A 13,716-nucleotide genomic window follows, 5' to 3' on the forward strand; every position below is an offset into this window, starting at 1 on the left:
AGTGAACAAATTAATTTATGTGTTTTCCAGCACATCCATCGGTTTTAGAGGCTGTTTTTCATTTTTATATCGACAATATTATAATAACGTGGAAATTTGGTTAGATTTGGTAAATTACAATCACGAATCTACATTTTCTTCGATTTAAATTTATCTACAGTGATAGTAAGTGGAGCTTCCAAAATTCAAAAACTGTCCTTTGAAGATTTAGCTATGACTAGGGCCCGGATTTTAGGCAATTAAAAAGTCGGAAATAGGTGCCTAAAATAGTCCCTTAAACTACTGCAAATAGTCCCTTAAAAACTGAAAATAAGCCATACTAGGTCCTTAAAGTTGTGGTTAATTAAATTAAAAAATGTGTTTTTAAAGTTTTAAGTAGGTACACACAACAAGATATTTACTAATTATTTTTTATTAATTAATATACAATACTACAAGTTTGTTAGTTATTTACATTGTTACGTATTTACATTGCATACAAGATATTGCTCTAAATTTTCTACTTTAAAACATTGTCGGTTATCCACCAAAATGGACTTATATTTTGAAAAACTTCTTTCTACCTCGCAAGAGGTAATGGGCGCAAATTTGTAATAAATTTCTTCCATTTTGGTGTCATGTTCCGGCACATCTTCACCTCTAAAAATTCTTGCCAATTCTAGAAGAAATTTGTATCCAGGATTTTTTTCAGTAACATCTTCAAGTTTTTTTAATGCTACTGCTGCTACAGGGCCTGGAGATTTTTTTAGGGAGGTAAATACGTTTTCAACAATTTTGATTGAATCGGTTAAAGGTAACCCATTTTTTTCCAATTGAGTAATACTTTCGCAGATTATTTTAAAATTACTGCGAACATAAATTAATTGGTTTTTTATTCCGGGTTTCTTCATTATAGACTGTGCTTTTTGAATAGCAACAGCAGAACTTCCATCAAAGGACATGACAACCTGTGAGTAGTTAAAAACAGTTTAACAATCAATTAATTTGCTTATCTTTTATATACTTACTTCTTTAATGGAATCAAAGTGTTCGCTGTAAAACATAGCAGCCTGAAGCCATGTTCCCCATCGTGTTAAAATTGGCTGTGGAGGCAGTGGCATTTCTTTTAGTTTTTCTTTGTACATTTCAACTCTCAAAGGTGCCTTAACGAAAATTTTTTTCACGTTCGAAATTAAATTATCCACATCTTCATATTGATAGCGAATTTTTTCAGCCACTAGATTTAAAGCATGCGCTAAGCATGTGACATGCACAATTTTTGGATAAAACACCTTAAGGTGTCTACCAGATTTTATCATATATGGTGCTCCATCCGTTACAAACAAAAGAAACTTTTCAGCAACAACTCTGGTACTCCACAAGATTTCTACGCATAGAAATTTTAAATCAAAATAAATTTAAAAAAGTGAAAAACCCTTACCTAAAGATTGATTTACGAATCTAGCTATTGTCTCATGATTTGTTCTTTCTAATTGTTTAGACGCCAAAAGATAAGATTTTCCAGGTTCATCTTCTGAAAGTTTCCCAACCAGACAATTCGCCACATATCGCCCAAGTGCATCTGTTGTTTCGTCAACTGAAACCCATATGTTAAAAGGATCCAGCTCATTCCGAATGCGGTCAATAGTCTAAAAGTGAAAATAATTTTAAATTAAATATTAAAAGATAGTATGTTCATACATCTTTGTAGCATTTTGGTAAATAATTTTTCCGTAAAGTAGACTCATCCGGAATTTTTCTACCACAATATTTTGTCAGAAAATTCTGAAACGCAGGATTTTGTAGTTTGTGCCATGGTATATTGGCAGCTAAAAAGACGTTACAAAGTTCCATATTGAATGTACTATTTGCCGATTCCTCCAAGTTCTGTGTCAGCAACGTTTGCCGAAGCGGTGTCATAATGTTCTCTTTATGGATGGCCGTTTGCTCATGCTGTTGCAAGTGACATTTTTTTTCGCATATAAACTACAAAAAATAAAATTTTCAAATAAGTAAAAAATATAAAATGACATATTTTTAATTATGCTTAACTTACCAGTTTACCACAAGCTTTACAAAACATTTCTCGGGTTGATTTTATTTCATATAAATCTTTCTTGCTTGTCCACTGTAATATTTTTTCGCGTAAACTAATTTTTTGTTTCGGCATTATGTTCACTTTAAACAGGTTCACAAGAAACACGACCACTGCACGGAGATAAAGTAAACGAGAAATGACAAATTTGTAATGCTTATATTTACGTCTCCCACCAAATTTCAGAGGAGATGGTTAATTTTATATTTCTTAAATTTTTAGAAAATGACACCCTTAAGGTTTCTCTTATTGTTTCACTTCGGGATTTTAATTTTCGTTTTTATGGCAAGGACCATTTTATAAACGTTAAAGCTTCTAACAATACCTAAGTATCAGAAAACATTAGACCGCGTATACCTGCACCCCTTCGAACAGAGGCAAACAGATAAACTCTGTAATTTATGCCAGTCCAGTCTAATGGTTTGTGGTACTTAGGTATTGTCGGAGTATTTACCGCTGACATCATGGTCCCAACCGTAAAAGCGAAAAAGTAATTCCTGTATTGTACTGCACTTTGTACATTTCAGTAATTACATCTCCTTAAATTTTAAAATCATAAAGCATTGTAAATTTTATTGAGGTACCACTTTTACATTTTCAATACCGTAAACTTCCCAGAATTCGAAAATTGGGAAAAAACCGCAAAAATGAAATTGATTTTTGGTCATTTTAGGCATGTTCAGGCAGTTAAAAGGTAAAATAGGTATTTAAAGGGCATTTTAGGCCGAATAGGCAGAATCAAATATGGCTCTAATTACTCTAATTAAGCCAGAAATCATTTATAGACAAGTTTCATACATGTGCCTTAAAAAATAAAAATAGTCCATTTTGCCTAAAATCCGGGCCCTAGCTATGACGAATCTAATGCAAAAACCGCATTACTCTATCTTTACCACTATATAATCTATTCATTTTGATAACACTAAATCCAGTCGCAGTTGGCAACTCTCGGAGGCGCCATTTTGACAGAAACGCTCACAGAAGACAGAACGGAGAACGACTTGCGCAAACGTTTTTCGACGTACACTGTGCGCATATCTATAAAATTGAGTTTTGGTACAAAATTTTACAATTCCAAAACAAAATGCCACGTCGTCTTCTCAAAGTTGGGACTAAACGGTTAATATTGACTTGTTTCGAGACATTTATTGAAGCCAACGGGAAAACAACTCACAAAGACGAACATCACCAATAAAGTTAACTCTATTTGTGCTTTTTTGTTGTACATTTTGGCTAGTAAGTGTTGTAGTTTGATACCTTCTGCCTTCCCCTGCAAATCATTTTTTGAACTTTCTGTCTGATTAGTTTTTATCTGAAAATATTTGTATTAATCGACTGTAATTACACAAGAGGTTTTTTTTTGTCCGGATAAAATTGAATTTTTTTACGATAATTTGGTTGCTTGGTAAATTGACGACACAAATCACCCGATAAAAAAAGTCCGAAGGACGGGTTTTTTTATCTGGTGGTTTGTGGAGTCAATTTACCAAAAAGAAACCAAATTAGAGTTTAAAAAATGAAATTTTCTCCTGGACGAAAAAAATCTCGAGCGTAATTCGATGAGATAATTTAATGAATAATAATAGGTAGGTAATTATGAAACATTGAATTGGGCATTTTGCACTTCAATTTATTACAAGCTGTGTCAAAGTTTAAGATTGTTGGTTCGTTATCATAACAACAAACGATAATCAGGTTCGAAAAAGTTTGCCATGGAAGTTCAAACACATTTTATCCAGATGCAAAGTTAGGGCTAACTTTATCCGATGTCAAAGTGACAAATGCATCGCGGCTTATGGGATTTTTTATACATGAATTAAATTATCAATGCTAATTGAAAGTTCTGATTATTACCTTTAGTAATCCCCAGGCATTTTTCGCGTTTGTCTTACTACCAAATGACGATTTCCTTCGTTCTTCATTAATATCGAGAATTGCATGAGGTGATTTCGAAGTTTTTACGTTAAATAATCTGTACCTGGATATAACCCCACTTTTCAACAGACGTGATCACAGAATCAGACAAACGTTTTTAGTTTCTCCTAATTCAAATATTGATTTCCGTTATTAATATTGATAAATACATTAAAATCATTGCTTTACTACCATGGTCAAGTTTTGACAATTCTGACATTTTCACATCATGTTCACATCACACAAATATTTAGTGTAAAACGTATGCAGCACACAGCTAAACAGCGCCTGCTATGTTTTTCGTTGTGGTCACAATCAAAGTGAATAGATATTTGTCCATTTTTTTATTATAGTCCGATGAGCTTAGTTCGAATCAAGAAGTCGACATGACATGCGTCTGCTTTTGACATTTGACAGCAGTGCATGGTGTTACCAATATTTGAAAATTTATATTGGCATCTCGGGACAAATATCATTACAAATTTTAATTTTTGAGATTTTGAGTTGTGTTTTTTCGTGCTTTCATGATTTTTCTGAAAATTCATTCTTCCGTTTTCAATTTGTTTTTCAAAAAACAGTTCTTTTCAGAACTCTTTTGATAACTATTTATCAACTAACAGGTAAAATATATTAAAAGTTGTTGAAAACAACACTAAACAACCAGATTTGGACTGTCTTTCTTTCTTCCTAGATTTTGTTTCGGCAATGCCACGTAAGATCAATGCCTTTACACGCTAATAAGGAATTTGTTAATGTATTTTACACGAGAACGAGATAATAATGGTCCACTTCTGCCAGTGGCTGCTGTTCAAGAAAGAGTTGCGTAGCTTTTCCTTGGCGTCATATGGCGAAAATTTCAAGTAAAATTAAACGAAATGATCACAAATGTAGTTAAAACCTAACCAAAAAATTTGACGTCGCTAATGGAATAAACGTACAACTCGCGTCTTGCTCTAATAGCACATGCCAAAGCGAGATGCATAGTGGGACGGACTTAATGAAATACGTACAGGAATTCAATAGCTTGTTTTACATTATGTTGAAAAGAGATAGCAAATCAGTACCCTTAAAAAATAGTCGTCGGAAAACTATCTGAATCAAAGCCTTTTCGGCGAATTGCATTAAGTTGTTGATCTTCTTTTAAAGAGCATTTATATAAATCTTTTCTGTGAAAATTTCAAGGAAAAATATTCAATAACAAGGGAATTATCTACAAATATGTATCGCGCGTTCAAATGAAATCCTGAGCTGGGAAGGCGTTGCAAACCATCAATTGTTGTGCTTTTTTAAAGCGTAGATTAATTGAAGCATGTTGACAGCTAACCTAAAATTTATAAATAAATCTTTTTTGTTTCTTTGCAATGTTTTATATTAAAAATAGAATAACGTAACGATTCCTATTTTCGAAGCAAATATCTAAGGGCACCCTTTGCTGAAAACTAATATGTTCAGTTATGTCCCGATTAAACATAAACAAATGTCATTCGTGACAAAGAAAACGCTGGAAAAGAATGTTGAAAAGACGAAAATGATGGTGTTTAACAAGCCGAAGAGGAGAAGTAAAGAGAATGAGTGAAACTGCGAAGGAAGGAAAATAGAATGGGTAAATGAGTTTAAATACTTGGGTTACACATTCAACGAAAGAGTCACGGATAAGGCACATATCAAAGAGATAGTGAGGAAAGCTATTAAGTGGGATGTGTTTGATGAATAGGAGAGAGAAAGTAGAGGAGGTGATTTCAGGAGGAGAATGGTGATGTTTGACAGCATGATAGAGAGTATATTGACGTACGGGGCAGAGATTTGGGGATGGAAGGAACAAAAAGAGGTAGAGAAAGTGCAAGAAAAATATTTGAGAGGGTTAGTAGGAATGGACAGAGAAAGGCCAGGTTACATAGTGAAGGAGAGTGGAAGAGAAATAGGCTGAGAATTAAAGCGGGAAAGAGAGCGACCAAGACAAAATGAAGGGAATGGAAGAGTTCAGGATACCAACGAAATGCTAAAGTGAAAAGAAAAGGCACAGCGAGAGGAAGGAGAGAGAGAAACGGATTTGCCAGTGAAGAAATGGAAAAATTAAGATAACCGAAAGGAAAATGGATGAATGCAGAGCTGAGCGAAAGGGACAAAGACACAGACACGCAAGAAAGAAGGGTGTATGACAGAGCAAATTCCGGAGTACGTGGAGAGAGAAAGTGCAAAAGAAAGAAAAATGATGGCGAGATTTAGATGTGGGAACCAAGAGAGAGAAAAAAGTTATTATATGAAAGGAGAGGAAAGAAGGTGTAGAATGTGCTATGAGGCGAGAGAGACAATTGAGCACGTGTGGGAAATGAAAGAGAAGGAGAGAAAGGGACGGAGAGAAACACAGAATGAACACAGGAGGGAGATAGGATGAATGAAATAGATATGGAACAGGAGGTACTGAATGAACCAATAAAGGGGTGGGAGATAGAAAGGAATATGTTTTTTTTATTCTCATTTTTTTTAATATAAAACTGTAATCAGGAATCTGTAAGCCCGTAGGGCAAATAAAGGATCTTGTAGTAGTACCTATCTCCGTTATCCTTCGAACTATACAAAATCTAGAGACTAAAGACAGATTTAATTACGACGAAGAAACAACATTACACTATCTTCTACGGAAGACCAAAAATTTTTGTATTCATTGAGTGGCAGAAATAGAAGAGGCACCGTTATGCGTTTGCAACAAATTTTGAAATAAATCAAGACAAGAGAGATAGTAAGAAATGTGCGAAAACCATCCATCATTTTTCAGCAAATTTTATTTTCTAATGTTAAGAATAGCATGATAGGTATGGATAAGAGAATCTCTGAACTTCTGCAACAGAAGTAAGCACACTCTTGCAACCACGTTTATTTTTACTTCATATTAGACGTAAAATGTTATACAAAGACATGTACTAAGCCTTGAAAGTCTTGTTCAGACTTCCAACATCGGTTAGTTTATTGTCAACGACTCGTAAAGAACAAACCTCACATACTCAGCGCTCTTTTCTCGAAACTTTTCAATCAGGTCAGTTACTCCACTCCATCTTTTAGTAGTTTTCATTACAAACTAAATTTTGTATAAAACCGACCTCACTGATGCACGTTCGTGAAAAACGTATATTTGCTTTGGAAACTTTTTAAAAATTACATACGTGAGGCTGGATGTGGCCTCGACTCTAGATACAACATGAGTCAATCCCGACATCAAAGGCTGAAAAAATATTATATTTGCTGTAACAAGATAAATTAATTTTGTTTTTACAAGTGACTTTTAGTGCTCCGTAAACAAAGCGTCGCTCGGAATCCACATTTCGAGTGAAATTTTTGTTACAAAAATGTACCAAACTTACTGGAACATTTTTTACATGCAGTTAAACTTTCTTAATTAAGTCGTCTATCGACGAGTGAAAGTTTGCCGCCTACACCGTCTTGATACACCTAATTCCCATGTAAATGTAGACGGTGCAATTGAATCGAGACGTTCTCTTAACATTCTGCCAGATATAGAAAGCTTTAAATCTCGGCGAGAATATCGGATTTTGGTCAGATCGAGAATATTAGTATGCTGTCGGAGCATCCTGTTTCTCGTCCTCTGCGGAGCATGTCTTGTGTGTATCGTGCATTCTGCTCCTATCAGATATGCCCACTTGACAACAAGAGTATGCGACAAAAATAACGAGATTGGAACATATGTAAGCGCGATTTTCTTGACGGGTGCATCTAAGCGCATCGAATATAAAACAGACTGATTTACATTTGCTTTCTTGAGATGTACGAGAGGCTGAACCCTCGGGCCCGGCTCAGAGCGCCATAATACCGGTCTTTGCGAGTGCACAAATCTGCACTGACACCTCTTAATTTAGAGCGCAGGCGCAACAGATGTCTTACAGATCTGAATGTGACGATTCCGTCAAAAAGCGCGTTTCTCACGCGGTGTAATGGATGCGGAGCTTAGCCAGGCTCGATGTTAACTCCTTTATTATATTTTCCATTTCCTCGTCGAGGCGTTCAAAATGGAATACGAATGCAATTGGTCGAGGGCTTTTTATCCCGCTTCCATCAACGTCACCGCCAACATAAACAGACGTTTATCTTTCGCTGCAATAATTCCACTCGTTTTGTGTCCTTATCGATCAGGCGCCGGATCCTTGCGTATTTTTGCAATTAAATTCCGCCGCCATTATCAACTTTTAATCGAGTCGTGTTTCGGCAAACGCCCGGTGGAAACGTAAGCGATAACGTTTTTGCCCAGATATCGACCTAAAGAGCATGTTGAAAGGTTATTTTATGCAAATGCGTCCTGAAAGGACCTTTCATATGCGCTTGAGCTCACAGCAACGCCTCCAAATTCATTTTTACCTAGTTTATTAGTTTGTAACAAAGCTGGATTTTTTTTTGTGGGAACACGTCGCGTAAATCGCCCACGTGAAATTGCATCTATGCATAAATTACTTTTTAACTGCACACAGCATGCGGCGCGAGTGCTGCTGCATAAACTTTTATTCAGGTCAAGAGGATTACACAGGAAATACGATAATGTCGGAAGGCGTTTACGTTGATTGCAGAAATATTTTCGAAAAATGGCCTCTCTACACTTCATATCATTTAATAAACTGCACGACGAGCGCTGCACATGCAGCTCTGCCGCATAAATGAAACTACTTTCCGGGCTTTGTGCCGAATTATTTACGATTTATCGATTGCCAGGCTCGGATTTACATGGAAAAACGGCGCCGACGACGGCTCCACCGCACAGACGTCATGACGAAACGGATCCCGTCGGTCAAAAAAATCGACGCTAAACACGGAAATAGAAATTATTCGGCCCGGAATCCATTTTCAGGATGGAAACAGTAGCCTGAAAATAACTCAACAATACCGCAGTTATTGAAATTGTGGGGTTGCAACGCCGAAATTTTTTCAATAAACCAATAATGAAGGTTTTTGTGTCGGGGACGGGGTGTTTGTACTGCAAAACTAATTGACCGCAAAACCATGAATGTATGTACAGTGCTTGAATTGTGCACTGCTACAGTTTAACGTAAACAAATCAATAATTAAACCGGAATTTTGTCAGAAACAGGATAAGTATAAAATTGATCGATAAATAATTAATGTAATTGTGGTATCGGGTAAATAACAATTACAGTAGCAATAGATAATATTTATTGAAGAAAAAAATTATCTACATGTTTTGCAATTTATGTTTTGTTGATTTTTAGATTTAATATCGGAAATAGAGAGACGTAGAATTTTTTTTTATTGATATGGTCATCAGATTTTAACTCCAAATAATCTGTTGTATTTTCTAGTTTTATTCGTGATGAACTCAATACAAACAACCGCTTCAATGCATCTATACGATGTCAAAGACATTCCAAATGATGATATTAAATTGGTGGAAGTGCCGGGATATTTCTTGTTATAAATGACAAAATCTTCATTATTATTTGAGTTAGGCCAAATTCAAAAACTGTTTTGTAGAGATTCAATTGTGACGAAGCGAATGCATCTGGATCTTGTGTAAAGTGCTAACTGAAATTTTCCAAAAATGGTGGATCACCAACGAAATGCTTTCACTAATAATGATATTTCTGTTGTTTCTTGAGCTAGATTAAATTAAATAAAAAAGCTATGTTTTATAAATTTAGCTGCTACGACTATAATGTACCCTATCTCTACCGTTGATTAAAAAAAAACTTCAAACTTGTTTTGAAAAAATGGTGGAGGCGCCGGAACAATTAAAAAAAAGAGTGTGTGCTTAAGACCGCACGACAGAAGTGAAAACTTCTATGACGCTCGTTATTGATTTTAAGTAATATGTGTTCTGTAAATTATATTATTATGGATGATAGTACTTGGAGGAATAAGGAGCAAGGCATAAATAATTAATATTATTTAAATCCAATGGTGTTTTTAAATAATCATCAAAAATCTGCATTTTTCAATAGAAACTGCAAATACGTCCGCTTTTAGAGGTAAACACTCTGGCAAAATTTGTGAGGTATTCATGTCAAGGCCGATTTAGATTACAAAGATGGAAGAACAACTCTTTGGAAGAATTCTGTAGTAAATCCTGTTTGCAAATATGTTTCTATCTTGATGTATATAAATTCATTGTTCAGTTAACTCTATTTGTGCTATTTTGTTGTATATTTTGGGTAGTGTTGTAGTTTCATGCCTTCTGCCGTTTCATCTCCTATAAAACATTTTTCTGAACTTCATGTTTCTTGCTGTCCAATTAGTTTTTATCTGAAAATATTTGTAATAATCAATGCATTTAATTGAAAGATCTGATTACGTTTAGTAATCCCCAGGTATTTTTCGCATTTCTCTAACTGACAAATGACCTTCATTCTTCATTTCTATTGAGAATTGCATGAGGTGATTTTGAGGTTTTGACATTGAATGATCTGTACCTGGACATAAACCCACTTTTCAACAGACGTAATCACAGCATGAGACAGACGTTTTTAGTTTCTCCCACTATAAATATTAATTTCCGTTATTAATATTGATAAATACATTGAGCTCATTGCTTTACCAACATTGTCAAGTTTAGACATTTTCACATCAGGTTCAGACCACACTAGATGGTCAACATCGGGAGCAAAAATTAAAAAAATAAATCCAAATACTTGCCTTCCACAATTATTGCTGTCTTCTCAGCATTCAATATTGTTTACCTTAACCTCACTTATATTAAATACTAACACCATCAAATATGAATTAATGCTCAGTGCGCAAGCGCTAGGGTTCGTTCACAATCAACAATTCTCAATTCACAACAAATTACAGAACAGCAAATTTGTCTCCTAGATTTAAAGGCCTGATAATATCCGATCTTTTAACGTACTCAATACAGAATAGCCCCCAATAAACATCAAAACTCTGTATTTTTGAATAGAAACTGCCAATACGTCCGCTTTTAGAGGTAAACAGACTGGCAAAATTTGTGAGGTTAGGTTTCGATGTTTCAGTTTTATTTTCTGGACGATGGTTTATTATATTGAAGAGAACACAAGTTTTCATAGCAATACGCTGTATTATGATACAGGGTCATTATAAATGATTGTCCCATCGCAGTTGGCGTTGAAAACCCACACAAATTTGGAATGTGCCGCTAGCTTCGCAACGTTAGACAAACTAGTAGACAGATTTACACTACCGCCAGCAGAGCTACCTGTCGGCGATGCTAGTCTCACTCCTGTTATAAAGCTTGCGGCACATTCAACTACGGCACCAACGCCAACTGCGTTGAGACAATCATTTATAATGACCCCGTAGTTTGTCCATTTTCCTCTTCACATTTTGCTACACAAATTTTTCCAATAGATGAATTGTTGAAGCCATATAATTGAGAATTACATATTAAATTCAGTATATACAGAGTGTCTCAGCCAAGACTTTCGAGCCTAATAACTCAGTTATTTTCCAGCGGATTTTTGTGAAATTTAAAATGCAGATATTTTAGACGGTGAAGAATAAAATTCCATTAATGCAATCACCCAAGTCTTAAAAACGTAATTTTTACATGCCTTTTTAAAATGTTGAATCAATTAAGATCTACATAAAAAATTGACCTTCAAAAAAAAAGCTGTAGGGAAAAACTCGTCCTTGAAAGACGTCTGGTTTGCAAGAAAAAAGCAAAAAACTGTGTTAAACGTGGCTGCAAATGCAAAAACGTAGACTCGTATGAAACAAACGCGCAATTTTGTAGAATTTTGGTCATCCCTTTTCGCAGAAGCGCTGGTGACATATTTGACGTTTATCTTGCTAATCTTACAAATACTTACAAAGTTAAAGACAACATTTGGACGTAATTTATTATACTGGATGCTTTAATTCTTCCATAAAGGACTAAAACACGATCGGGATATTTTACCAAGGTAATTTAGTTCACGTACGCTTCCTGTGTCTTCAAATAAATCGACGACTCTCTTAACCTTACATTTTGTAAAGCCTACATTTGGATAGTGTTCCACGAGAAAACGAACTGTGTCATTGAAGTTCTTACGACACTCCCCATAGGCAATTTTTTTTTCTTTTTCAACAATATTGAAATTTCTGCCGCTGTAGTCTATTTTTAGAGTATTTTCAATAAATTTTCAGAATTTGACGTTTCTAATAAAGCGCGCCCAATTTTGACAAACTTTAAAGGGTGTACAAAATGTTGCTTGGCAATTAATCATCAATTGTTTCAAAAGTAACTGCTCAAATACCTTCAAATTTTACATTAAATTTTTAACGACAAAATCTAATCTTTTCGTTGAATCAGAGAAGTGATTTACTTAATTGTTTGTGTAGACCCCTATTTTTTAATGTTTAACAATCTAATAATAATCGCGCCTAATTTTCGATAAACGAAACATGTGTTAAAATTACATTTTATTATTACTAATTGAACCTTCACGGTCTAAAATATCTGCATTTTAAATTTCATAAAAATTCATTGGCAAATAACCGAGATATTAGGCCCTAAAGTCTTAGCTGAGACACCCTGTATATATATTCTTCTTAATAACCGTCAGAAATAGAAATATATCGTTAGCTTTTATGCAATTGGTCTGAGCAGGTTCATAAAACACAACTGTCACGTTCCGAGAAGTTTTTCAAACAATAGAAGTATCAAGAAATTTGTTTGGTTTGCAGATCCCATCAAACTTCTCACATTAGGAAATGTATTTAAATTTTTTTCCGGCGCATCCACTATTTTTTAATTAACAAGACTTAGAAAATTTATTATTCTTCCTTTGAACAAAAATGGACAGAAAATACAGTCGTGTATATGTTCAATAAGAGAAGAGAAAAGACTACAATTATCGATTGTCCAGTCACCAAAGTGAACTCAAATGGTAATCTGCAGCAAGAAACTAAAACAATACAATTTTTCATGCAAACTTTTTGTCTAGCCGTCTCTTTCTGTGGTGTGGGTCCACTGTAAAAATATCTTGTTGCGATGCTTAAAGTGGAGCAACAGATAACGGGCGGAGATAAATTATCGCGGAGATATTTAGTTAGTTTGGTGGATTTTAGGCAAGCCGAGCAACTGTCTCGAACGAGGTAAATGTATCCACTTTATAATGCGCATTTGATTTAATGGAGGGCATATTACAGTGTCCGGGTCGCTAAGTTGCTGAAACGGTAGGGAAATCTCCACGTCTCGTTGAACTCTCCCTATATTATAAATCGCACCCAACACCCAACCAACTCGACCCACTCGAGCTTTCGTTTATCTTAACCATTATTTGTTAATAAACCGGTAAGTTTTCTGGCGAACTTCCAGCCCGAACCGTGCAACTTCTTCTATGAACTTGGCGACCGCTCCGATTATTATTGGAATTGTAATTTGCTCCGAACGACGTCTTTTACGGTCGTCTCGCACCGTTCCGCATTTTTTAATTAAAATTTCTCGCGAAACTTGTCCGGAGAAATCATTGCGGCCCATCAAATGACGTCCGCCGCCGCCCGGAAAAATTGAAAAGTGCTGTACTCGAGCTTTACAAGAAATTCGGGCCGGCCAGAGCACACGAAAGCACTTCTCCCTCGAAATTAATGCGTGCTGTCGCCTGATGATGGATGCACATAATCAATCAAGGGAGATCAATTTTTAATTATCTTGTACAAGCTCGGAATAACAGGAACTGTTATTTTACAGTTTTTCCGGTGTCGAACAGCGGAGGTGCTCGGACGGACATTTGCCCGAAAATTTCCACGTG

At 35.4% G+C, this 13,716-nt stretch overlaps 2 protein-coding genes across 2 annotated transcripts in view; one reads left to right on the plus strand and one right to left on the minus strand.

Annotated features, from left to right (window-relative positions):
• Positions 1 to 13,716, plus strand: part of LOC138134879 (protein O-mannosyl-transferase TMTC1-like) — a 185,196-nt gene that overhangs the window by 114,580 nt on the left and 56,900 nt on the right. The window lies entirely within an intron of this gene.
• Positions 395 to 2,922, minus strand: LOC138134881 (uncharacterized). The gene is made up of 5 exons (XM_069053461.1): positions 2,036 to 2,922; positions 1,681 to 1,965; positions 1,421 to 1,628; positions 1,008 to 1,366; positions 395 to 947 (listed from the first exon to the last, which is right to left on the minus strand). Exons 1-5 carry the CDS (start codon positions 2,147 to 2,149, stop codon positions 459 to 461), a joined length of 1,455 nt encoding a protein of 484 aa, XP_068909562.1. The 5' UTR covers positions 2,150 to 2,922; the 3' UTR covers positions 395 to 458.

The sequence above is a fragment of the Tenebrio molitor genome, chromosome 7, assembly GCF_963966145.1.
Source record: "Tenebrio molitor chromosome 7, icTenMoli1.1, whole genome shotgun sequence".
Lineage (NCBI taxonomy): Eukaryota > Metazoa > Arthropoda > Insecta > Coleoptera > Tenebrionidae > Tenebrio > Tenebrio molitor.